The sequence below is a fragment of the Epinephelus moara genome, chromosome 14 (genome assembly GCF_006386435.1).
Source record: "Epinephelus moara isolate mb chromosome 14, YSFRI_EMoa_1.0, whole genome shotgun sequence".
Lineage (NCBI taxonomy): Eukaryota > Metazoa > Chordata > Actinopteri > Perciformes > Serranidae > Epinephelus > Epinephelus moara.
This window is the reverse complement of record NC_065519.1, coordinates 21,750,173-21,777,476: the sequence shown is the minus strand read 5'-3', so window position 1 is coordinate 21,777,476 and position 27,304 is coordinate 21,750,173. Positions and strand designations below refer to the sequence as shown.

At 42.6% G+C, this 27,304-nt stretch overlaps 2 protein-coding genes across 3 annotated transcripts in view; both read right to left on the bottom strand.

Annotated features, from left to right (window-relative positions):
- tmem260 (transmembrane protein 260) overlaps positions 1-2,258 on the bottom strand; it is a 32,889-nt gene extending 30,631 nt beyond the window's left edge. For both annotated transcript variants that reach the window (XM_050062821.1, XM_050062819.1), the window contains exon 1: positions 1,882-2,258. In XM_050062821.1, coding sequence (XP_049918778.1) covers positions 1,882-1,990 — 109 coding nt within the window. In that variant the 5' untranslated portion in view covers positions 1,991-2,258. The remainder of the gene's footprint in view (positions 1-1,881) is intronic.
- A 9,838-nt stretch (positions 2,259-12,096) lies between these two features.
- Positions 12,097-25,855, bottom strand: peli2 (pellino E3 ubiquitin protein ligase family member 2). The gene is made up of 6 exons (XM_050061690.1): positions 25,537-25,855; positions 20,382-20,511; positions 17,944-18,045; positions 16,045-16,242; positions 15,708-15,896; positions 12,097-15,518 (listed from the first exon to the last, which is right to left on the bottom strand). Exons 1-6 carry the CDS (start codon positions 25,638-25,640, stop codon positions 14,940-14,942), a joined length of 1,302 nt encoding a protein of 433 aa, XP_049917647.1. The 5' UTR covers positions 25,641-25,855; the 3' UTR covers positions 12,097-14,939.
- Between the last annotated feature and the right edge of the window lie 1,449 nt (positions 25,856-27,304).

Here is a 27,304-nt window from a genome sequence, read left to right as displayed (position 1 = left end):
ACTTTTACACCATTCAACACAGAGAAACTCAAACTAATACTGAGCCAAAACATCCATCTCAGTGCCACAGAGATGCAGTTCTGCAGCCCCAATACTAAAAAGGGAAAAATATTGACTCAACGGGGTAGCAGCATGGGTGCCAAGAGTCTTTGTGATAGTGGAGCATGGGCACCCACACCAGTCTTCCCATAATCCCCATCATTTCCACACTCCACATTCCTAGACAACAGCGTACCCGCGGGGCTGTGCTCAAGCCTCTCCAGGGCACATCACACCTAAAGAGATTAGGACACAGAGACGGAGACCTGGAGAATTCGGAAGGGTGTTCAGCTGGCACTATCAGAGCGGGCATCCTGCACGGTCCCTAAACACTGTGGAGAAGGGGTTGGCCATTTTTTCAAAGGCCCCGTTCGCCAGACAGCAGCACAACCAGCAGGGCTACTCAGCGCTCCAATTGCCTGCTCTCTCCTCGTCTCTCCTCGCTCATATCTGGCCGAGCTTTTCACATGCTTTCATTCTGCAAAATGTGCATTCCCCTCCACAGCAGCTTGTATGCCAGAGCAGCGCAAACCTAACAAGCAGAGCCTTCATGCCCTCAAGTCCACATTTACAAGTTTGTAACCTTGCTATCACTTCTAAACACTGTTTGTAATTGTGCAAGGCAGTCCTTCATGAACTGAATTACAAGAATGTTGCAAAACATGTTGGCCTACAACACAGGAAGGTACCGGGTGAAATACATTTGGAAGCACTGCTATGGCTGGTTCCAGAAAAGTGTAAATTCAATTTATGCAATAAACATGATATCAAATTTACACAGAGTACTCATATTATTTTGTGGGTGAAGATCAGCAATACATTGTCACTGCAAATGGTGTCTATATTACCAACCACTGCAGTGCAGTCAGTATTAGAAATAACGCTCTAAGATATTTTTCCATGTAACCTCAACAGAAAAAAACAGCAAATATTGGTTAAAACAATCATTATTGTAGGTATATAAACTGGTAAAATGTTTGACACAGTCAATAACTTTCTAATAACTTTATGAATTACAAATGATTTCGGTGCAATTGGCTGAAAATAGTTGCAGGTCAAGTTAATATTGTGATAATTATCATGGCATAAATTCATGTTAATCCACTGGGCCATATTTGTTTTTGATCCTGACATCAGAGAAACCTTCTAATCACATTCTTTCAGTCAATGGTAACTCAAAAAAGTAACTACATTGCAAGACCCTTGCAAAACTCATTTATATAATACAATAAATACACTTAGTTGCCCAACAGGGCATGGAATTCTTCTTTGCCTCACCAATACACAATGAACACAGTATAAACAATATATATAAGACACTTCACCACACAACCACAAACCCAACAGTAATATATGTGCAATGGTTTACATGAAATTGAGGATATCTTAGCGTTGTGTGTTTATTATACTGATTACACATTGTACCATAACTGTTCATCTAGCAGGCATTATCTCAAATGTATTTACTTGACATTCATTTTTACCTTCAACATTAAATCAGTAGCACAGAGTAGAGTGTGAAAACGGTGCTGGTGTGTGAACTATGTATGTTCTTGCAGGTCAATCTAAAGATATTAATGATGAACACTTTGGAAGCTCACTGAGAACATAGCTTACGTTTCTTACGTCAATCATATGTGTATTTTTAAATCAATGCATTAGTGAAACTCTCTTATGTATGTACATGAGCAAAGTTTTCTGTCTCTCATATACCTGCAGTACCACGGACAGCACCCGCTTAGCTGCAGCAGCCGCACCAACAAGGCGCCACGCGATTGGCTGTCTGGCAACACAACAAAGCCACATGACCAGAGAAGCATTAGCTAGCTGGCTAGCACCAACCTGAGTCTCCACCGGGGACGGTTCTCTGCACACAGGGCACATACAGGGCGGTGACACAGGCGACAGTAGCGCCTGTCAGTATCCAGCTTGTCCTCTGCTCCGCGGACATTTTTGTTTGTGGATAAACTTCGACAGTTTTCAAACAACCGCTACAAGTCTACTAACTAGCGAGCTAGCTAACGTTAGCATCCATACATTTCGGGCGCTGGGGGCTGTAAATAAAACGGTAAGCTACCAGTTACATTAAAACTGATGTTAGTCACGAGCTGAAGTAAAGTTAATGTGACACAAAGTAAAGACTTAACTTTACGGTTTTGTTTGTGAAGGTTTGGCAGTTGGCTAAGTTGAAACGTTTCGGTTCCCGGGAAGCAGCAACCCAATTCACGCCAACGATGTAATCTCGCGATATTAGCGGGGCACCATCCTTTAAAGTTACAGCAGTCAGTGAAGTAGCTGTGATTTATTTTGTAGCTGAATCACTTACGACTTAAGGTCGCTGCAGAGGAGGAACAGAAGAGTGTTTTTTCCCTCGGACGTGCTGCCTGTGAAAATCTAATAATTATACTTCCTGGTTAACTGCAAGGAAACTATAAAAGTTTTAAATATAATATAAAAAGGATATAAAACATTTATAGTTTTATTGGTTCACTGTGACTCAGACGCTAAGAGTGAAGAGCTGAGATCTCGTCACTTCTGTTCACATGGCTGACTGAGGGTATTTCTTGTCTACACAAGCACAACATCTCTAAATATAAAAGTTAATACATTAATCTGAACATAGCTAAAATTATAAATACCTAAGCCTGTTTATTTCTTCTATATTTGTGTTACTCTATGTTAATATTTATGCTTGGTTGGCTATTTTTCAGGTTTTTCAAATAGGAAATATGGATGCATGTTAGATTACAAACTGTACCTACGGTCAAATGAATAATTATGTACTGAGTTTTCTAGCTGCTTTTTATAAGGTCAGGAATGAACTCTAAAAGAAGAAAAGAAGCAAGGTTACATTGTAGTATCATGGATAACAGGTCCTTTATGTCCACAATCATCCTTTAAGATCACAAAGGTCCTCATGATCCATGACTTTGAATTCATGGAAAACCTGGGGGGAATAAAACAAAATTACCTCAACAGAGTAAACATATAAATAAAAGATCACTTCAAAGTCAAATAGGATTTGCATTTTATCCAATATTTTTCACATTTTTAGTGGCATGTCTCAGAGAAAAAGTCAGTTGTTACATTGCATACATTTTCATAACTATTTCTGTCCATTCAGAGGTTGTTGGAGACTCTTAACATTTGAATTTTCAACTCAGGGCAACTCAGCTGCCTTTGAACATCTACTGAATGCACTTTGTGGTGAGATTGTTTTCACGAGTAGCTGTTTCCAAGGTAAAATTAACCTCCAGTCTTGGTTGTGAGGGATATGTATTTGGTAGGCAGTCTTTGACAAATTCACAATAGGTCTCAAACTGGACTGAATGGCACAGTCCCCACTTCCCTCACATTTGTTTTAAGGCTACAACTAAACGTGTGCGTCCTTCTCTCCACCATTGTTTTCTGTTGTCATAGATGCAGATGAAACCTGTTTTCTCAGTGGACTGTGGTGCTGTCGAAGAATCAGGTGAATGATGCTCAATGCATTACAAGGGGCTCAATACAGAGGGCCAGCTTAAGAGTGTTGACATTCCAGGTAAACCCAAACTCAAACATAGCTGCCTGTCTCATCCTATTTTGAGCCTTTAAAAAAAGAAAAAGCTCCACGCCACAGTCCCTGCAGACTCCCGGGAGTTGAAGTATGGTGGATGGAATTTGTCTGAAATTCCTAATAGACATTTTAAAAAGAAAGAAAATGTAGTTTTTTGTGGTACACTGCCACACAAACACTTTGATTTCCCTCTGAAATTATACATTTCGATCTAATACTACTTCATTTAACACTATCACTACTTTACCTGCTGCTAATACACAATTAATTGTAGCAGAAAAGAAGTAGATTATAGCTGAAACAAGATAAATGCACCCATAAATGTCTCACAAGTGTCCATATTTCACAGGTTGAAGGGTGACTGTAATAAAGAAATTGCCCTATTGAACTGATAATAATCCCAGCCCACCATAAATGAGTCTGATCCCTCAGTAAATTGAGCCCTTGGTGAGGTGGAGTGGTGTCAGCACCTAGCCAACTCTCAGATGGCTCTCTAATCCTCGCTTCCCTCTCGCCACCACCCTCATCGTCTAATCAGTCTTGAACACACACATAACGCTCACACCCATCTGAGACACACACACGCGCGCGCGCGGGCGCACCCAAATACTCACCCTTCCTCACACTCGGGCTCAGCCATCTCTTCAGTGTGATGTCACTGCTAATCCACGCTTGGTTATCCGCTGGGCTGCAGTGCTGCCAGAGGGATATGGGGAGGAGAATTTTGGGGAGGTGGTGGTGGTAGTGGAGAGGAGTTTGGGGGGGTAATCAGGCACGTCATAAAGTTTTCTCTCTAAAACCACTACTTCCATTAGCCCCCCGCCACATAGGAAACCAAAGTCTTGCACCCAGCCAAACTGAACAGCATATGCACAAATGCTCAATGGAGTGCTAATGTGAACATATTTCAGCCGTGATAGGAAAGATAAAACACAGCTGCGAGTACATTCAGAGGCCTGTAGCTCCCATTCGAGGCACAGACGCATCATTAGAGAGTCTGCTGGATTAAGCACATCCACCAGCGCCCCCCCNGCCGTGATAGGAAAGATAAAACACAGCTGCGAGTACATTCAGAGGCCTGTAGCTCCCATTCGAGGCACAGACGCATCATTAGAGAGTCTGCTGGATTAAGCACATCCACCAGCGCCCCCCCCCCCCCCCCATCTCTACCACATGCATCCACAAAATGCAAGGCCTTTTTATTGACAGCTTGTCCAAAAAGAGGAATTACCCACATGGTTGAGGCCCTCGTTCCATATGGCACCAGGCTATTAACAAACATTAGTTGACTGTAATAGCAGTGGTATTAAATTCATTATCTTTTCTATGTGAGGTGTGTGAGTTTGTGCATGTGTGTGAGTGGTGCTAGAGTGCATGTACACACACTCAATGTGTGCCAGTGTGTGTGATTAGAGACTTCTAATGTTCCAGCTCCGGGGATTTGTAGCATGAGATAAGAAAGGGCATTAATGGTGAATTGTGACGGTCCAACAGAGCAAAACTGTTGTTTGAAATGTGCGTATGTTTCCCTTTGCTGAATGTTTTTTTTTTACACTAACAATCTACATATTGTCTCGCATAGAAAGGCACCTGATTTTTTAACTTGGCGCCTCGCAAAAACACACAGGATAGCCACGCATGAGCAAGTGGCTTACGAGACCAGTGAGTGAAATTCAATCTATTTGATTTTGTATTTTCCTCACTTACCACATATCTGTTTTAATCTTACCTTAAGCATCCTTGAAATGAGTTGTAATCCAGTTAAGCCCTTTTGAATCAGCTTCACAGCCATATTACACCCCATTCATCGTCCCATAAACATTCGCACTGCTAAACAGTAGCTCGCTGAGAGTGTCCACAAGCCAAAATTCACATACTGTAGATGTTAAAAGATCAAACACTGTGGTGTTTGCGTTTGAGCATGTGTGACACAGGCGTGCAAAGACAAACCGCGCTCAGTCGACTTTAAAAAGTTAAAACAAAACACATCACACATTTCAGGCACAAAGTGGTACAGTGAGTCAGGGGCGTATATATAGACAGTGCTGGCAGTGCGGTTGTGATCGGGGGGGAACAGGCCCTTGTATTCAGAAATAATAACTCATGTTAAAATAAAAACAGTGCCATCTGCTTTACATGCCCTTTTTTTCCTTTGTGTGTGTGTGTGTGTGTGTGTGTGTGAAATAGTCAGTAGGAATCTACTTATGCGTTTATTCTACATAAACTGTAAAAATATATAAATGAACTATAAAAATGATGCAATTAATTGAATCATCTCCCATTTTATTTGGTATTTTTGTCATATACAGATTTGCAGTAGTGATTGCTGGGTAATATGTATGTTGATATTGTCCAATATCAAGTTTGTATTTGATCATGTGACAAGATACTACAGTATAGCTAAATCTGCCAAATCTGGCACTAGGGCCCATCATTGTAGCATGCACTGGGGCTCATTTTAACTATCATACACCACTGCAGTGAGTCAAGTCATTCTGGAGACCCACCATTCTCTATCATGAACAGTTGTCACTGTCAGGGGCGTCGCAGTAGGGGAAAAGGACTGATTACCCAGGGTTCAAATGGGAGTGGGGCCCTCAAAAGGCCTGGAATGAAAAGTGTGGTTTTGTTTGCAATTTTCTATTTCTAAGTTATTAGTACCATAACTAAATTAAAGTTAGCTGAGAAATGAAATTATGAGACTGACCTTTGTATAAGAAAAAGTAGTGGAGGCTCTCTGATGCCCCTCTCATCCCTTACAAAATGTGTCACATGGTTTTGTCCGCCCTGCACCAAGGCTATTCATTGAGGGCTGGGACACCGTCTTCTACCCCATCTGAATGACAGGGTATGACACATGCGCAATGTAACTGAAGCTGCATTGTTGGAGGGTTACAGCAGACAGCACAAGAAATACAGGGACTTTTAGTTCCCCTTGTGCTTTTGTGTTGTAAATTTTGGAATGTTATATGTGGGGGAGCTACATGGGTTTCTGATATATATATATTTTTTTATTCTGTAAATCTTTTAATCTGGAAAGCACTTTATGGTTAAGCTTGAAAAGTGCTAGGCTATATATAAAAAAGGTTATTATTATGGGTGCGCTCAGCCTAAATGAACATTTGGGTACACTCTAGTGCATGGTGGCCGATATATAACAGAATGTTTTCATATTGAATGCATATGTTTATGGTCCTATTTTCAAGTATTTCCAGCCATAACTCTTTTTTTTTTGTAAAGGCAGACTATGGACGCTTGAGTGAAACGAATCAATCATCCCCATGTTCTATGATAGTGTGCCAGTTATTGAGCCTTTCCGCAGTTGCAGACCAGATTTCACTGTGCATGTGTTGTACCCCAATGACATGATGTGATATGACCCCCTTGACCTCTCCTCTTTTTAACCTTGCCCTGCACTAGGATTCATCTTTAAATGCAGCTAGAGCCGAGTGATTGACTGCTTATGGAGCTGGAGCACCACACTGTCATGTCTTTCCCAGAGCAGTTGTTCAGATTTAAGGCAGTCAGACAGCCAGGAATCACACACGAGAGACGGGGGGGGGACGCAGAGCCTGCTCATGCACAGGGCCCAGAATTTTGTTACTGCGCCCCTGGTAACCGTCTCCTTTTACTCAGGCAACCATGGAGCAATATTCTGGGCAAAAACTGTCAAGCGAAAGCTGCAAGACACTTGACACGTGTTTGCATTAATATTCCAAACCTTGGATCAAATGCTGGGCCGACAAAAATCAACAAAACAAGTCAATTTCCCTGCATTTTCTCTAAAATGCAGTGAGGCCTTGAACCAGTGAGTAAGTCTTCAGAGAGATTAATTCTCCTCTGTGATCCTGTTCTCATTACAAGAAGCAGGGGACTCAAACACACGTAATAACAGGGCTGACTGCTGTTCCTTTGTAACATGTGGCTACCTAAATGATCCTAAATAAGATAGATGACAAGGATAAAGCAAATCATAATCGGCATTTTGCACAATGGAACATAATAGTCTGTAGAGAACAAGGGACAACATACAGAGCTCCTGTTTCCATCGCCTGGAGCAGCACACCTAGTCGAGAGCAATTAAAATGAGAGGATTCAATTTTGTCAAACACCAGGAACCTAAGATAAATCTTGTATCTCATTTTCCAGCGGAGGACACTCCCTCACGCCGGTGCTATCATGTTTGTTATGGTATTTTTGAAGAAACAGCTGGCTACTGACAGAGTTGGTGAAACAAGCCCCCCTCTTCCCCAAATGATGCTAATCCCAATCATTTCAGTGTGAGACCCAGGGGTGAGAGCGAGAGAGGGGGAGTCGGGTGAGAGTGGGAATAAAAGATGGTCTCAGGCTGTGGTGTTGAAAATTTAGACAGAGCAGAAGGGGGGGGGGGGAGCAAGACAGCACGTCTCTGCATGGTTTCCATGTGGGAGAAATCCACTTACTTGAACTGATAAAGATTTAATTAACACAAGACTCTGCAATTACTCCATAATTAAAGTAATTTGTCCCCTTGTTTGGATGAGTAGGCAGGACGCCACATGCCTCTGTAAGAGCAGATGAGAGAGAGAGGGCATCAGAGGCTCAAAGAGGTACACTCTTAATGTTTGAATTTAATGCTTGATTTTCCAAACCTATTTCCCCCTCTAATATTTTCTAATAAAATATTTGTACCAGCTTCTCTTTAGCCTGTGTTTATTTGCCTTTTATTTGACAACTCATTTGTTATTCATTGAGAAAGTAACAAGCTGAGTAGGCTGAGTACAAAGTATCATCAAGAGCCACATGAAATAGTAAATAGGCCTGATATAATCATAATCCTCTTCAAACTGCACTGCATACAGCTTCAATTGTGTAATGTTAGCGCTGCAAAGCTCGCTGAAAGCCAGGAAATGCAAAAAAACGTGATGCCTTTGTTTGACAAGATCAAATTGCGTGACTCAGAAGTGAGAGTCCTGTGTGAGGTGTTTGACCTTGGGCATGGATAAAGAAAGGTGGACCCAGTTTACAGCAAAATATCAGTGAAGTGTTGAAAAAAAAAAAGAAGAAGAAGCAGTCTCCCGTAACAAATAGTGACTAACCACACAAGACAGAAATAGTGAGGAATTAACAACATCGTCCAATATGTGCCACCGTGCCATGGCAGTCCAATTTGCCAGGAGATAAAAAAGAAATGGCTGCCAAGTTTACTATATTAAAAACCGGGGAGACAAATGTGTCTTGTGTTTGCTTCTGAGGGTTGTTACTTAATTTACGGGAGGGGAAGAGCACTATCTCTTATTTACAGATGATGATCTGCATATAATTTGCCTCAGTTGCATGCTGGGTAATTGAGGTAAATATCACAGCCTTATAACTTGCCAGCTAAGGTGTCCTGCTGATAACTTGGCGCACAGCCCACAGACACCTGTGGCATTGCACATGTCAGGTCCTGGAGCAAAGAAACGGAAACCTTTAAGACAGATAGTTGAAGGTGTCTTCTGCCATGTGACAGCTGGGTCACAGACAGCTGTTGCATATGTGTTCCAACCATGGGCGTAGATTGCAGGGGGGGCGCCCCCCTCAGTATTTAGGTCATGTGCATTTGTCCCGCCCACTCCAGTAAAAACATGAAAGTAGCAGAGGGCTTTTATTTTGACAAAATTAAAGACATTTACACCATAAATTGATGCAGAAAATGCACAAATTGTTGCATAAAAATTCACCAGAATGCAGGGAATTAAGTGTTTGATGCTCCCAATTGCCCCCAGTGACCCCCAACACTCCTCCCCCAGTGCCCTACCTACATATTACAGGCTGTCGTCAGGTGAAAACCACCAATGTGAAAATAATGTTTACCTGAGCAAAGCACTCGTTTGTATTTTACCATTACAATAGTTTTATAAATGCAAAGCCTCCAAAATTTCTTCATCTCATAGAGCAGAGGTTCTCAATGTTCTTTCAGTTTAAGACCCCTCACAAGATATCAGGGACCCCCATATGTATATCCCTTGGAATAATTTGATGTACAATATTCTGTACACTTAGTCCAGAACAGCAGTTATAGATACATTAGATTAAAACATCTTTTATGAACTATTTTAGATGGGGGTTTTTAAAAAAAATATTATTCAGATTTTAATTTTGATTTTGGTTAGGTTGGCACATGACAGTTCTATACATCAAATGAAACATTCAATTTTGACAAACAAAAATAAAGTGCAATACATCAGGGTAACAGAGGTCTGTATAAGAGGAGCTACAGCACTGGTCCCAGTCCAGGAAAAAAAACTATCAAAATAACAAAATTAAATTTGAATAAATAAACACATTTAAATGAATAGTGATAATAACTTCCAGGCCCCCAGACTATGCAAAATAATTCCAAAAATCCCCCACAGATTGGTCCTTGAACACGATTAGTCATCCTAGTCAGCATGGATTCATAAGAGACAGTTTTTGTCATACAGTTGACCCATTCTCTTATTTCTGGCGGTTTCATTGACTTCCAACACCTGAGTATAGTTCTAGCAGATGTAATGACTCCAGCCATCCATCCAACAACTAAGAATTCATCCCTTGACACATTATGCACTTGTGATCTGTCCCCCAATAAACACAGCCTTGGAGACACTGCCAATGTCTTACCTAGCCATTTACTCATGTGCTGAAGAATTTTTTAGAAGGGACGAATGAGTGGACACTCCCAAATACAGTGTGTAAAAATATAGTTTTATTTATTGAACCGTATAGTACTGGAGTAACTGTACTTACACAGCAACAATATTTTAAAGCCTTGTCTAATCAAAGATGCTATTGAGTTGCATTATGGGAAACATGGGAGTCAGCATGTTTGGAGCTTACCCATTCTATAGGAGCTAACAGTCAGGATATCATGGCCTCTTGATTTTTTTAATCTGTCTTTTGTGAGTTTCCTTATAGATTTGCAATACTAAAATGCTGGAGTACCCCTTTAGCATCAAGAGACTGTATTCATTGATACACCATCTCTCTCAGCACTTCACTTATTCCAGAGGCAAATTGCCAGGCTAAATAATAATACATGTGTATGTGTGTGACTTATCCAAAGAACTTTTTAGTACAATTATAATGCAACTGATGCAGCTGAAAAATATGATCCTGCAAAATTGAGTTATGTGAAAAGTGTTAGAAGTTAATTAGGTTTAAAAAGGTGATGATAGAAGTTCTAAGGTTTGTGTCAATCTATTACAAAGACCCGCGTCAGTACAGCACATGAACCTTACTTTCTCATCCAGGAAGCTGGTACAAGAAGAAGAAAAATATTGTATCATTCCACTTTATTTGCATAACCCTGCCCTGCTTAAGGCAGGGGAGCCACCGAGTGATCTCAAAATTAGCATGCTGTCACCTTCGGTGTCTCTTCTGTCATTCAGAAAAACAGGCAAGTGTGCAGACATATGAACCCATCTCACATCTACTGCAGAAATGTTAATTAGGAAGCATGGCATCCCACAGCTCCATTCCCCTCCAAACGCCTAACTGACATGTTATGTATTTAAATCCCTTTCATGTGCCCTTATTATAGAGGAGATGAAGTCACATGCGAATGATGGGAAATGTCATCATCGTCATCGTACAATATTTTTGCATGCACATAAAAATAAAAGCTAGAAATTGCTCACGACTGTGCATATTTGTCTGCCATGCCTCATGTATGATGCCAGGGTTTAAATCTGGAATAAATCTAAGGACAGTATAATTAATTTGAAAAACATACAAAAGCAAAGACACAGGGAATGTTTAAGATTAATCAGTCAAACTATAAATACACAGCCTACATATATTCTGCTGCAGAGTAATTGCACATATAGAGGATTTCCAGGCATCTATGAGCATGCAAATTTAGTCAATTCAATTTCTCTTGTTTCAAATGTATTTGTAATGTATTTCTACTGAGCCCTTTTCATAATAAACATCAAACTTCCATTTCTTTGCTCTGTGTTTTGGGCTATTGAATGCCGCAGGCTCAGTGGTGTGGTGGGCTTACTGCCAACCTCTCTATTGTTGATGAAATAGTGCCCTCTTGTGGCTCCAGAGAGGACACTACACTCAGCACTGAGCACCAGGGATTGTTGCTCATGCAGTCATCTTTAACGGTAAATAAGATAAGGCTGATAAAGTATAACGTGAAATGTGAATAAAATAAGACTTCAAGAAAAATGTGCCCCTTATCTCACAAAATACGGCGTTTGATAGAGCTATCAAAATCCAGGGCCATTTTGGCAATCGAGATAGCAGAGAAATGCTCCGTGCTGAGGAATGATGAAACACATATGTAACTGTGATTAAACATCACTGCTATGTTGTGCACACACAGCTGAGACATCTGGAAGTTCAAAGGCAGTAGCTTCACAAAAGCAGCTTCGTTAAAGTGTACGTACCTTTACAAGCCACTGAATCAACATCACAGTCGTACCTCACATGACTGTCGGGCTTTGCGAAGGCCTTAAAAAAATCAGAGAGACGACAAACTTCACTTGGAGTTATTTTTAAAAAATATTTTATTCTTTGCAAAGGAGGCATTGGGAGCATCAGTGCGTTCTATGGCTTGTGTACAGAGTTCCTGTAGGAGACAAAATCATAGAACAAGCCCTTGGGTGAACCGAGGGCCCCACCCATGTTTACCAAGGAGGAATGTTTGAGGCAGCTACTCTGCAGCTGTTACAGAACACGGTCTTAAGCAATGGGCACAGTGTTTGAGCTGAAAGTGTTGGAGAGGAATGCTACTGTACAATACGTGGCTTAGTACTTGACCTTGCTCAGCAGTTACATAAAATCTGACGATAGAAATGCTCTGTGGTGTGAGTGAAGCATAATGCTGCTGATACTTTTAAAGAATGCTAGGTTTGTTTCTCTTACGAAGGAACCAAAAGAAAGCAATTCAATGTTAAGGAGCCCTTGTAGGGATAGTTTGGGGCTTTTGAAGTGGGGTTATATCAGATACTCATCCACAGCCAGTGTGTTACATAAAGTAGATGTCATTCAGCACACCCCCAGTTTGGAGAAGCAGGCTGGATACCGACACAGAAGCTAAGCAATGTACTGCTGTGGATGGGGGCAGCGCAAAACGTATTTAAGCCATCTAAAAATATCAACATCAGTGTAAGTGTACGCTGTGTTTGGAACAATTTCACTGCTTTATGTTGACATGAGACAGCAGATTTCACGTGAATTCCCTCCCCTTCAGAACAGGCTTTCTGACACAAAAGCTAAAGCACTGAATATACCCTTCATATAGCGTACACATAAACTGTTAAAGAAGTCCATGTCGCTAGTCCTGCTGCTTCTCCAAAGTGGGAGCACGCCCACTGAGCTCTACTGTAGGTAATAAACCAACTATGGACAAGTACCCCATACAGCCGCACTTCAAGGTAGATTCTGCCTCTCAGTGATACCTCTGAGTTTTAGTTATAATCCAACCTGAAGAAAATTCGAATGCTATGATAGGAGCGTTACCTTCAATGTCTTATAGTTTTAATGCTCAATATTTGCTAAACTAGAGGCAAGATTAATGCCTTCAACTACACTCTACATATGGGCACAGTCTGGTGAGCTACCATCACAGAAGAATGCACAGATTCGTCCCAGATTCTTTAGTTTCAATTGATCTGCTACTTTGTTTCCGGACAACTTGACTCATCCACACACAATAGAGTTTACCAAATTTGGCATAGCGTGTGATAATATCATTATTCCCATGGAAGCTGGTTGCGAGCGACTGAACAGCCTTGACTGTAATCCAGAGCCGTCAACACTCCACCATAGCAGCAGTTTGGGTTTAGGGATTGTTTACAGAAACACTTTGGATCGGAGAGAGTGGTCGTTACATCTCGCATGTGGAGGGGAAAAAAAAAAACTCCTCCTTATATTTGGTATAATCTCTGGATGCTGCTGAGACTGTGCCCAGGTTTGACAGCGTACAAATCATTGGATCAGACCCAGCATGGGATAAAGCTAACAACAGTGCAGATTGAATACAGTACATGTGTGTGTGGGGCAGGGACACAGCTAGCTAGCAAGGTAGCAAGCAGGATGATGCATAATGGTAGTACAGTTCCAATGTTGTCTTTCACTGCGAATAGGCCGTCACCTTTGCCTTTAACAGCACAGCCACTGAGAAAGCAAGTTGTATAATCGAAGCACCACCAGTGAGGAGAGTCGATGTATTTCAGTACATTCATTGTCAAACCCTGCGAGGTTGGTTTAATTCCTGTGTTCTCTCTGGTAGTGTTTTGGGTGGTGGGCGAGATCATAGAAAGGGGATTGGGGTGAAATGATGCAGGGCGATTTAAACAAAGCCCAAGGGCACCCACACGATCCAACCCACACACACACAATCACACATGCATGCACGCACTCTCAAACATTCTCACACACACATTATTTATGCAGGAGAAAAATATATTAACATTTGCATTACAAAACAGTACAAGGGCCTCAGTGTAGTAAAATACGTCTTCTGTCAGATAAAAATGTGTTGAAGAATCCATGTGGGCTGTCGTTTCCTCACGTATGCAAAACTATCTCTCCCTTTGCCTTCGACAAAATATCTTTTCTCGTTTATTAAAAATATTCCCACCGTTTAATGGGATTTGAGGCACTGGATTATATCTCTGTACACAAAAAGTCTTTTTTCCCCCCTCTTCTAAGTTTGTTCAGCAAATGGAAGCCAAAATCCGGAGAGCTACATGATCTAGATGCCATTAGCGGGTTCAGGGCCGACAGCAATGGGGAGCACTTAACTAGTAAGCCATTAGACCCCAAGTTTCTCCTGGCTTCTCTCCCAGCCAACAGTCCAGCTGTCTGGCTCTGTAAAAACTTTGTCTTAGACCCTTCAGGAATTGAACTATAACCCCCCCCCCCCTTTCTTTCCCAATAGAACCAAATACACCACTGTTATCTGGTTCAGTCTGTTTCAAGAGTAAAATCATTTCATTCCTTCTACAACTTTAAATCCACGGCTCTCTGATGGGAAACCAGCAGCCATTGTAGTTTAAAACAGTCTTCTTCTTTTTTTTTTAAAGCAGTTGGTTTGCAGGACAGCTGAAACAGTATTTCATTCTGGAGGAGCAAGGCATCTGTGGTCCAGTGTGCTCCACGTCTCTGTATCCCACAGTGGCCATCCACATAGCCACAAGAGGCCCTGAACAATCTGTAATGGCTCTCTGTTGTGCAGAATCCACAGTATATGACCAGAACTCAAGAAGACTTACTCCTTTCCACAGCTGGCTTACACGAACAAAAGAAAGCACAAAATAATCTGAACAGTTTCACAGCATGTTGGCATTCCTGTCTAATCTCCTCTGCCAGAGCAGGACCCGTTAGCTCAGTCCACCGGGCCCTGGAAGATTAGCTTGGAACAGCCCTGAGTGAGGCTGAGCTGGGTGGCACAGAAGGGGCAGGCGGCATGGAAGGCGTGGGTGCCGTGGGGCAGAGGGATCTCCGCCCAGTACTTGACCGATTTCTCCGAACACACGTGTCCGCATGGCACAAAGGCATGAGTGGGCGCACCTGTGTCCACGTAGAAGGCGGGCTCGCAACCCAGCCACAGTGGCACGTAGGGCCCGACCACCCGGCACATGGGACACTCTCGCTGGGTGTTGGGCTCGTGCTCCGACCGGTGGCCCCAGTTGTGGTAGCCGTGCACGTGGCCGCAGGCCAAGTAGACCCAAGGCTGCTTGTCTTCCAGAGAGGAGAGGGCGCGGCTGCGTTGCATGCTGGGGAAGGCGAGCGTGTTGAGACCCACAGGGCACTGGGGACGTGCTGCGTTGATCTCCTGCCTGAGAGCCTCCAGATGCTTTTGGGTGGGAGTGTGAAAGAGGCCTTCCGCAGTACGCCACAGCAAAGTGGCTCCGCATAGATCCACCAGGGAGCCGTCCTGCAGGATGTTACTCTCATGCTCCACCTGCAGAGGGTGATGTAGCAGACACACGTTTAGTTTCACTTAGCTAAGATGCTTATGTCATGCATGTAACCCTCATAACCATAATCTATTTGTGAACTAAGAAACATCTGCTTATTACTACAGCTGCTTCATAGAAGTCACAGTCACACTTCTGCTATATACATGTGGTGTCTGTATGGAGCTACTGACCAGTTTGCCTGGGGTCTGTGCTGAGCGAGTCTCTCTCAGGGTGTAAACGTCCCCACAAACAGAGATCTCCCTCCATACCCCAGGCTTTGACTCCTCCGTGAATCCACCCCTAGGATGCATCACCAGCACGCCGTTGGTTGTTAGTCCGTCCATGTGGCCGTCAGGGTTCTTCCATTTTGCAGCTTTCTCCTGTGGGTGAGACGAAGCATATATGCAAACTGATCTGCTGTGTGGAGGTCCACTTTGTATACAGCAAGATTTACAGGCACAAACTGGACATCCCACCTTCCATTAAGACAGAGGTGTGAATAGAGATACAGTATATCATAGTAATTACCCCAAGGAAGATGTTTTTGGAAGAATCAAAACCTGCTGCGTAGATGCGAGCGGTGAACGGTGGGTTACGCTCGCAGACAACTCGGCAGGCAAAACGAGAGATGGTGCTCTGTGTGATGGGAGTCTCCTCTCCCTCCTGGCCGCCTGCTACTGTGTCAGTCACCACAAAGTCTATGGGACTCTCAGTGGAGCGCCCGATCTACAAAGCAACACAGTTATTAATCAATACCATGCTGTAATACATTATCGTTTCTTGTGATCCCTTGTCATATATTGGCATGGGTGAAAAGAGGTTTCTTTTTAATTCACTGCAGACATTTGAACTGAACTGTTCTGCTTCCCGGCAGTTCTGCCTTTTGTAGCAGTTTGATATTTGAATAATGGCGGAGAAGATCATGTTGTTGTGTGTGTATCAAAGTGTGTCGTGTCTCAACGTTTTCTACCAAAGTTTCATACAGCGGTGTGCTGTAGACAATCCAAGTTTCTTTTGCCTTTTTTCTTTTTCAAAAATAATATCTCAAGGTTATTCTAAAGCAGACCACTGGGTTCAACAATGAAAAAAATGTCCAAACAGATCTCAAGCTGAACAAGCAAAGGTAAAAATAAGCATTTCCCTGTTTCATTTCCTCATTCCCCCCCCCCCATCTCAAAATTTGAAGTCTTGTGTTTTTTTTAATAGTTTCCCCTCCTCTGCTGTGCCCGTGTTTCTATTTATCAGTGTTGTTCTAAGACACATGGACACAATACAGGGCTGGATGTGAAACACGTGTCTGCAGTGCTGACTTCCCTCTGGTCATTGTCTACATGCTGTATGTTCCGATTAATGCTACAGACAGGACAGATGACAGGACACATACAGGGCACATGTACTCACTGGTGTAAGGGAGTGTAGGATTAGGGAGGGGAAAACAACTAAATGTGCACAGGCGTAGCTGCAAATATTCTTGTAGAGCTTAAAAGTTCAGTCAATTTAACCATTAGTCAAATTCACAGAGAATCAAGGGACAACTATTTTGATAATTCCTTCAATGTCAAGTCAATTTTCAAGAATAAATGTTGAACATTAGCCAATTATAGCTTCACAAATGTAATGTTTTTATGCCTTTCTTCATCATATATAGTATTAAATTAGATATTTTTTTAAGTTTGGACTGTAAAAAAGTACAGTAAAACTAGCCACTTGAATAAGGGCTGACGGATTAATCAAATGCAAATCGATATCCCAGTGTAAGAGAAGCAGAGATTTTTTTGATGCAACGCAATTTAACCAACCAGAGGGTTAGAAACACGTGACCCTGTGGGCTTCACGTGGACACATGCTGCCTAACACTCCATGTGACATATGCAAAGAAACTAGAAGATGAAAACAACTTGAAAAATGTCATGTGCAAGCTTGATGCTCACAGCACTATTGTGTAAAAAAATGGCCAAGGCTGCCACATGTTTACATACTACACTGTTATAAGAGACGCGTGATGTGTGCGTAGAGGGTCTGGCTGAGAGAGAGAGAGAAGGTAGATGAGCTCAGAGCAGACAGGTACTGGAAATCGGAGCAGAAATGAGCGGTAAAGTTGTGAAGTGGTGGTGAACGTACAGTGAAGGTTTCAGTTTGTCCATGTGCTGCAACTCAGACTAAGTTAAGTTATATATAGATATAGATAAGTAAGAAGATAAAAGGAAGAAAAGAAACTTAAAATATAGCAAACAAATCATAATCACATTATTGGTCTTAAAAAATGCAATTAGATCATTTTCCCATATCGCTCAGCCCTAATTTGAATACATCCCCTTGGGCTCTGGGAAATTAAAATGAATCAATAATAAAGGTAATTGTTAGCTGCAGCCGTAATCAAAAGTTGTTAATTCAACAGGTTATTCAAAATACAACAGTGTCATTTACCTGAAACATGTCTGTGTCTTTGTCATGGCTGTACTCCACCACTACTGTATGGTTCCTGGACAGTGTGTAGGAGATACTGTGTTGGCCTTTACAGCTCACAGCCTGAAATATAACAAGCAACTTGTTACAAACATGCTACACATTGTGATGCAATATTAACCACACAAAAATTACATGTTTTAAAAATGTATCACAGGCATACCAACAACAAGGGAGTGTTTTATTGTGTTATCGTGAAGTCAGGAGAAGTCTTTGATGTCTTGGTCTGTGGTTTTAATATCAGATCGGAGAGTGCCAAAGGTTCACAAACAGGAGTGACACAACCGTGCCTTATGCAATCTTTGCATCGTTGCCCAGGTTAAATTACAGCTCAGGGAAAAACAAATCTCACTATTAAAATGCATGACATTGATGCGTCACATCCTAAGAGTCAACAACAATGTGCCTGTTGGGAGAGCATATATATTTGTCCTCATTTCCACTCTGTTTTTAACGACAACAAAAAAAATCCCAGGCTTTTTATTACAGTGGATTATTATGGTGTTTTTACAGTATACTTTTAAAAATATTTCTTCATTGTATTGCCTACAACCAAAGATCTGTGGCAAGAATTTCTGGTAGGGGAACAGAAAACAGCGTGTAAAGTCACACTTCCATGACAGTGACCATAAACTGCCCACTGGCCTCAGTTAACACGGGCTTGCCTACCAGCTGAACTGCCTCAGAGTTAAAGCCACTCAGACCCAGCTCCCATCAACACTTTACCACATGCCACTATCATCACGCTCTAATCTGCGGATTTCCATTTTCCCAAACAGCCCCCCGCCCCCCGCTTTGTCACGTGCAGGAGGGAAAAAGGGAGAGAGAAAGTGGGTCATCAGCACGACCACACTCTGCTGTAACATCAGAAACAGACGGGTACAAATGTCATCATCGCATGCAGTCTTGTCTCGACTGCGCCGCTACAAACAAATGGTGCTCCACCTGTTCTACGGCTAAAAGAAGTTCATGCACGCTCCGAACGGAAACGTATATCTTTACACGCACAACACCACCACCCCTTAAATGTCACACACGCCCTCCCTCGGTTGAAGGAGTGAAAATAAAAACACAGCCACGAGCCATGCAGCCCCCCAAAGGAAGGCCGACGTGAAACAATCACACTTGCACAAATGCAGTAATTGAGATCAAGTGGGGGAGATGAGAAAGCAGGGGCAGGATCTGAATAGGAGGCTGGCAGTGGCATCATGGGAGCTCCTCATTATCTGTCATGAACACCAGAGTGTGCACAGACACGTGAGCGTTCCCTCTCAGCTTCAGAGCCACAGAGCACTCTCAGTTCATTCGTATGAGACTGCGACACTGCGAGGGAGCAGGAGAAGGCTGGGGGTACTGCTGTAGAAAAGAAAAGAAAAAAAATGTGAGGTGGTTTGGTTTGCTTCTTGCTCAAAAAGAAGGCTCTCCTTTAATCAAGCTCACCACCCTGCTTGTCCCTAAAGGAATGGCTATATTTGACCGTGTGTACAGCTGGGAGCGCAGGGTCAGGCAACTGCAACAACTTCCTCCTCAGCTCACCCTCCTAATCCCAGGCCTGGTGACGGGGTGGCAGAGAGCAACAGTGGTGAAAGGGGAAGAAGGTCACAGCAGTTCCCATCTCTAAAACAGTCTGCGACTACTTGTGTAAAGGGCACTCTTTGCTCAGTTGAGCTGTGCGGTAAAAAAAACAACCTAGCAGGAACATTAGGCCACATTTCATAGACCACTGTGACACAACATTCAGCTCAAACTCGAATGGAATGATGCACAATCTCTCTGCGAAGAACAAGCGTCTGTCACAGAAAAACCTCTGAGCTGATATCAGGAGTCAGGTTCCACAAGGTGAGAGTAACCTGAACCAGAGGGCTTTTAGCCAGTGAGCTAAACTCCCAACAAATGTCTGGAATATCGGCCTCCGAGAGGTGCAGAGGTAAGCAGGTCCTCTAGCTTGTTTAGCAGTTTTGCTTGGGAACCAACGGCAGGAATGCAGGGAGGCAGACGTGTTATACTGGATGAGGCCGTTTCTGGCAGGCGCTCCAGTGCAAAGAAAAGCTATGAGGCCCAGCGAGGAACTACGGTTATTGTACTGGAAATGTCAACATTAGGGTCTGCCAACAATAATGTAAAGGAGTTCACGGCACGTTCCATAAGCTACTGAAATCACTGAGAAACCAGTCGGTTGTGTTTTTCCAAGACTTTCCTTCAGCTGTGATTCCCTTTAGCCTAAATCTGCTGAGTTTACTCACAACTAGAATTCACAACTGCTTAAGTATATTGACAAAATGACTCTAACGCTCTGTCTCAGTTACTCAGTTACATGCTTATATACATTTGTCTAAAATACACATCAAAATACAAGCAGACAATTACGTTTAATAAATTATTCACTCTCTGATCTGTACCTTGCTGGCCTGGGGAGTGTTGAGGATGTGCACAGTGCTCGGTTTAACACCATTGGCTTTGGTCCTCCTGTATAGCGCAAATCTGCTTTTCCGTCTACCCCGATCTCCATTGGGCAGAGAGCCATTGTACCTGTCACGAAAGAGGCGGAGGGAAAGGACAGAAAATAAGCAAAACTGTTAAGAAATGTTGTGAAAATGCAAGACATTTTTGTAGCTGCAAAAAGATGCGTCTAATGAGATTTACAGGGTAAATTGTTGTAATCACATGACAAGTAAACACGGAGAATTAGAAACATTTGCGTGTTTTGAAAGGGAGCTTTAACCATGCATTACATCACTTGCAATCTAATGCACCCTATTAGCAATCTAAGCGTTACCTTGGATAATGTCTCTTATTACATAATGCACTCTGGTACTTGTGATTTCGGTGTGCCAACTCTGTGTACTGCAGCTGTTCTTTTGCTGTGTCCCAGACAGGAGCAGGTTTTAAGATGCATGTCAGGTTTGCTATCACTTTGGGAACGCACAGTCTGGGTGGAGAACAGGCTCACATGACTGAAACACGTCCTCTCTTAGCTGTTTTGTTTTTTACACTGATACAGAAAGCTCCAAGATATCAATTTCAAAGCCTCAGCACCACCAGAAGAGAACCTGAGAGCGTTCTCTGTTTTCACCTCTCAATATCAGTTTTGCCCCTCAGTCTGCTCTGAGGCATCTAGCCTAGGCAGCTCCTTGTGAATGAAGGAGCCCCTTCCGGTAGGACTGCTCCTCTCCCCATCCACCAGCTGGTTCCTACAGCTGGGACACCCCATGCTCTACTCCCATCCAACACACAGACCTTCTGTCACACACTCACATGTAACCACGGTGTGCTGAACAGATACTTTGCACAATGCAAATATCGCTACCAAAAGCCTCAAGTTTGCATAGCAATGCATATCATGGAAAAGTTAACTCTACCAACCGCTACACAATCCGATGTTTCTCCTCTTTGTTCCAACACAAATGCAACAGTAGCGACAACAGCCCCCTCCCCTACCTCCCTCCAAAGCTAGCCCACCTGTCCCATGTCTCCACACGGCTGGCCAGGCATGGAAACACATGGTCCCAGTCAGCACAGTGCACAAAGCTGGCCTGTAGGACAAGCCACCCACAGAGAGCTAGAGAGGCACTGATCATACTGTGGAAGATACTACAACTAATACACCGAAAACAGGAGGAAAATGACAATATAATTGTGGATAATAAATAATTTTATGAGGGTTTTAAAATGTGTAGAAGTTAGGGATGTTCCTAACGACGTTTACCAACCCAAATTTTGCATAATTTGGTCTATAAGGATAAACACTGTCCGAGCAAATATTGTATATACTGTAGTATGTATTTGAAATCGTTATTATTGTATTTTAAATGCAGCTGAAAAGTGTAGCGCTTTGCACCGTGTGTTATGAGCATTGCACATTATCCTACAAAACATGACGACTCGAGTTGACAAATAACACTCGTGAAAACAAAATTCTTCAGGAAAATAAATCTTTAGGAAATGTGCCTGATTATGTGAACGCAATCACATAAAATAATACTACTTTTAATAATAAGTTTAAGGGACTAGCAAGGGTAGCAATGTTTAATCAACTAGTCCAATCCACACATCCCTAGTAGAAGTGTACCTCTAATGTTAACTATCGTTTAATAGTGGTTTTCTTTCAGATGTTGCTTTAAAAAGACTCACTCTGGTGAAATGGTACAGGACAGAGAGCACATCAGAATTAAAGAATCCTTTGGTCCTATGTGGCCTTGATCAAAAGCAGATTCATATGGAACAGAGATACTGACGATCTCATTAATAAACACACTTTTGAAGCTAATTTAACAGTGTGCCGACTCTATACTCCAATTTCCTTCGACCTGTCCCAGAAACTCCCCACCTAAATAAAGAGCAGCCAGGCCTATATGTCGTTCAGATTCCTACTGAGTCTGTAGGGGGGCTATCTGTTGGATACCTGTGCCTGGATGTCTCACATACAACACACAATAAGATGATATGCAGCTTAGCATTTGGCCACGATGAATTCTAACCGCAGAATATACCCCTGGCTCTTTGAGAAACGCCACACATACCTTCTATTATTCACCATTACATTGAGGAACAATATTCTGTCATCTAGGAACCGCCACCGTCACATTAGCTAGGACAGGCTTTTTAAAGCTGCGCTCCAACCAATTGTGATCGCTTTCCCTTTTGACCTGTGCCAGACAGACAGCGGATTTACCTTCCAATACTTAGGAGCGGGGATTAGAAGACTCTGGCGTATCACCTATCCTCCAGGGTTGCACTAAGGAGCCAACAGCACCTCCTACCTCTTATGCTAACATGAAAGGCTAGTGTTGAGCAGAATGAGGAGGAGATATGCTGAGTTGTTATAACCCTCATTAGCATGACACAGACGCAGGGTGGCCTTAAAGGGTCACAGAAAATGGCACAGGGGTTAGATGATGCTGCAAAGTACGACTGCGGGCTATTAGTGCTTCAGATGGGTCAATCTAAACTGTGCGAATGCACCAACAGTACATCATCGCTACATGGGAGGCAGCCAGATGGCACAGAGAGAGAAGAGCATCCGTCAACTGAGATTTAGGCTGCCATCGCCTTGAGTATCCATCTGACGAATATCACCCTGTACAAGACACTGACACCACACCAGCTCCAACTTCACTCTGACCTTGTTGTGGAGGTGAGGAATGTAAAGGATAACTCTTCTCTTTCTCGGATGAATGGGATTTCTATTAAAAAAAAAAACACTGCATCTCAATTATCTGTGCCAGTTTGTACCAAGGATGTCCCGAGTTGATTTGTACACTTCCTTTACCGAGCCGTTCTTTAGGGAGAAATGTACAAAGTTCAATCAATAGGCCCAGTCTCCCAGCCACAATGGACAGAGGAAGCTGAGGAGAGGCAAAGGCTCAGTCCTGATCAATCCATCCTTTCATTTCCAGGATACCCACGCAGCTACTCACCCCCCCCCCACCCCCACCCCCCCCTCCTCACTGACCAGCACCAAGCCAATCCGCCCAGGCAGAGATGGGGGGCAGCCATGCAAGTAATAAGAGCCACCACGGTCATGGCAACACACCACTGAGGGAACTGCTGCTCAAACAAGCTTTGTTCCATGCTGTCAGCTATCTTGTCTACCATCAGTTTTATCAGTGGGATGTGATGTCATGGCAGTGATTATACACCCGTCACATCTGATTCAAATATGTGTCTTTATGTCAGGGGAGAGAACAAAAGTATCAGCTTCAAACATGCCACATGTTCAGCCTGGGGTAATAAGCAGTCAGCACTTTTTGTCCCTTATAATAAGCAGTATGGCTGTGAGTGTATGGGTGGAGGGCAGGGGACTAAACCACACTCTACCACGCTCGGCATATATAAGCATCTCATTTCAAGTGCTTCAAACAAACATTATATACATGTAATTTCCACAGCACAAAAACCTTAAAATGCTCATTTAAAGTGAGTTGCAGGCACTGGCCAAAATCCAATCACTGATGACACAGCAGGTGTTTTCCATCATCATCTGAGGCAGCTGTTTCCCCTGACATTTTATCAATATAAACATGATTGTTCAGAATGATAGTTGGCTGCAGTTTCTCCTGAAAAAACACAGTTGTGGTTTTGAAATAGTTCTGACACAAACAAAGAAAAAGCCACACCAGTTTTTACTCAGAGGCAGGATGGGACACGTATGCTAATGCTACTATAACTGCTTTGTTTTTATAGTAGCAACAGATTAGGGCTGGGCATTGTCTGAAAATTTGAAGTGGCAATATGATAATTTCAGAACAGTGCCAAAACTACTGAAACCTTTTTCTACTTTTTCATTAATTTAGCAAACAAAGCCAAAGAACTCACATGTAAAATGCTGTCTAAATACACTAGAAGAACTTTCCTACAATAAAGTAGACTAAAATGGGCAGGTTTTTAATCAGGATTTATCAGTAAACAAGATCTGATGCCAACTGTGACTTTCCAGCAGGTTTGACACAAATAAACGATTAGCTGATCAATTAATCGGCAGCTTTTTTGATAATCGCCATTGATGGTTTAAGTCATTTTTTTCAAGTAAAAATGCTTAACAGGGATTGGTTACACATGTTTAATTTGCTAGATTAGGTAAGGACAATTTATCCTTACCAATTAATCCACTTTTCCCAGTTTACATGGATATTGTGATATAAATTTTCACATGTGGTGATGAAAGACATTATCCACATCCACCACTCCTAGCTCATGTTGGTTTTAAGATGTCCAAAAGCCTTTTAAATGTGGTAAAAGCCCTTAAGTGACCATGTGGACAGCAGACATTCGTAAATGGACAGAAATCAGCTTTATGCTGGCATAATCAAGGTGTGATTTCAAAGAACTGAACCTAAGAATGACCTGTGTGCCAATTTGGGCATCTTGGAAATTAAGCAAACCCTGCCCTTGTGCGCCTAACTACATCAAGTGTGTGTGTGTGTAATGCAGATGTAAAGTAATGCGGTTTAGGCCACAGATAGTTTTGAAAATAGGAAGAACCCTGGGGGCTGGGGGAGGGGACCATCACCACTTCCGAATTCCTAAAACCCCATGAATCCAACTTTAAGGTAGAAAGGAGGGAGCGCCTTGGTCAAAGTTGCTGAGTATGGGGTTCATTTCACCCAGGTTTCTTTGGTTGTCCTGAACGCATCTATTTCAGTGGATGTCGGTTGGCTCAAATGAAGCAATACTGTTGTTTCTTTCCCAGTGATCACACACTGAAACATCGCCATCAAGTCGGCGTAACGAAAATGTACACATTTCTGATTGCGCACGTGTCTGATTAGTGGAGTAACGTGAGCGCGTGAATCTAAACTGGGCTTGACGATTTTCCTGAATATACCATAGAGACGTATCTGTGTGGGCTACAAGTCGATGTTTGTCTCAAATAAAACCACATTACTGAACTTCACACCTTATTTTCGCAACTCACGTCGCTCAGTTAGCCTAACGTTACCTACGTACGTGCCTTCTCGTGAGACTTCGAGGTAAATACTCGCCTTCACGTTACCGTAGAGGCGACTATAAAGTAAAGTTAGCCCAAAATATATATGTCAGAAAGGTGAAACTTACCCCAGCACCACCAGCTCCCCGTATTTCACTGGGTCTTTGGACGGGGCGCAGTGCTCCTCCTGGCTTGACGAAAACATGAGGCTTCTGGCTTCACTGTGTAACATTAGCTATACAGTACTAACAGCGGCTCAAAAATCACGGGGAATTACCTTCAAAAAAACACGACGGGCTCTCATTTCAGATCATATATCCAGCGGCATATGTCTCAGTGCCCACGCCAGTCCAGTTTTCTATAAATAAACTGGTCTCAAACTTCTTTAGCGTGACATGGCAAAATGTAACTTACTTGGCGGTTGAATCCGCTCTGAAGCAGATACAAAAACAGCGAGGAGCAGGGCCGGAACGTACCATTCTCTTGTTCTTTACTTTCTATAGGGGGTCTCCGGATTGAATATTTATTTAAAACCGTGTTTTTAACCGAAATGTGCTATATAAAGCTATAACATTTATTAATCAAACTAAAGGGACACATTTTGCTTTAAATGTGTCGCTAACAAGCGACATTATCGTGCTTGGAGTAAAACTCTCCACCGTCGCCACCTCACATGGTCCATGGATCGCACCCTGTGTTATGTAAACAAAGAGTACAATCTGGGAATTCTTAAAGGGCTCATACTTTTCCTGAGAAGTTTCCAGTTTCCCATATTTAACGAGAATAAGTGCTTACACACATTTCGTCATAACATCCTTCTAATGCGGGCATCGTATGACTCATTTCTTTTCCAGCACAATTCTATAAAGTATCACATAATTTTATTAAATATAGCTGCTTTTGTGTTAAGTCACACAGACCTACAGAGAGCCTGCAGGAGGAGGGGCAGTAATAGGGGGAAACACATGGTGATAAAATAATCATGCTGGTACATTTCCTGATTCAGATAACATGCAGAGTCAAAGGATGGTGAAATCAGGTTTGCTTATTTTATTGGTGACCCCCCCTGGGCCCTTTCAGGCGCCTTATTTGATTATGACTTTATTGCAGCTGGCTAATGCCTGTGATTGTTTATGCCACCTAATGACCTGACTTTTATCTGCATGCCTGGGAGTTTTGTTTTCACATTACCATTGCTCATATTGATCGTTTCATTTTGTCTAGCTTCCCATTCTCATCTTTCCTTTTGTTGGTTGCCAGCCTACAGGTATGTGCTTATTTCCTTCTGTAATATCTTATCAGTCACTCAGCTCCATGTGAGAAGATGCAAATCGGTCTAATGATAATAACACCAAGGTTAGTAATTTGCTTAATTGCTTCGTCTTAGAATGACTCACACACTGTGTAATGTAACCAAATGTCCACACGTTGGATGTCAAGAACCCCTCAACCTACCTATATCCCACATGTGCAGTTGTTCTCGCGCCTTTCTGATGAATGTGCCACTTCTCCACTTTTGTCTGGCAGTCTCATCAACATTTTATTGCCTCTGTCTTGTTTTCACAAGAACCTGCATGGCTGGAGGTGCCCTCACTGGTTAGGGGCCCATCGGTGGTGCTATTGCCTCTGCAATTATGGCCCTCTGTTTGAACTGGTGTTCAGTTTCAAAGTGCAATAACACTTGACACAAAAACAAAAGGTAGTAGGGGGTCGCTGGGGCCCGTGAACATACTTGCCTCCACACCCTTATGTACCTAAACTCTGCAGTACACCGAGATACACTGATGTGTTCTTCCATTTGTAGGCAATGCAACTCAGATTAATCCGTGGCATTTGTTGGTTCCGTTCATAGCTGCACATACTTGTCCATTAATAGTACAGAGGAGTGAACTTCAG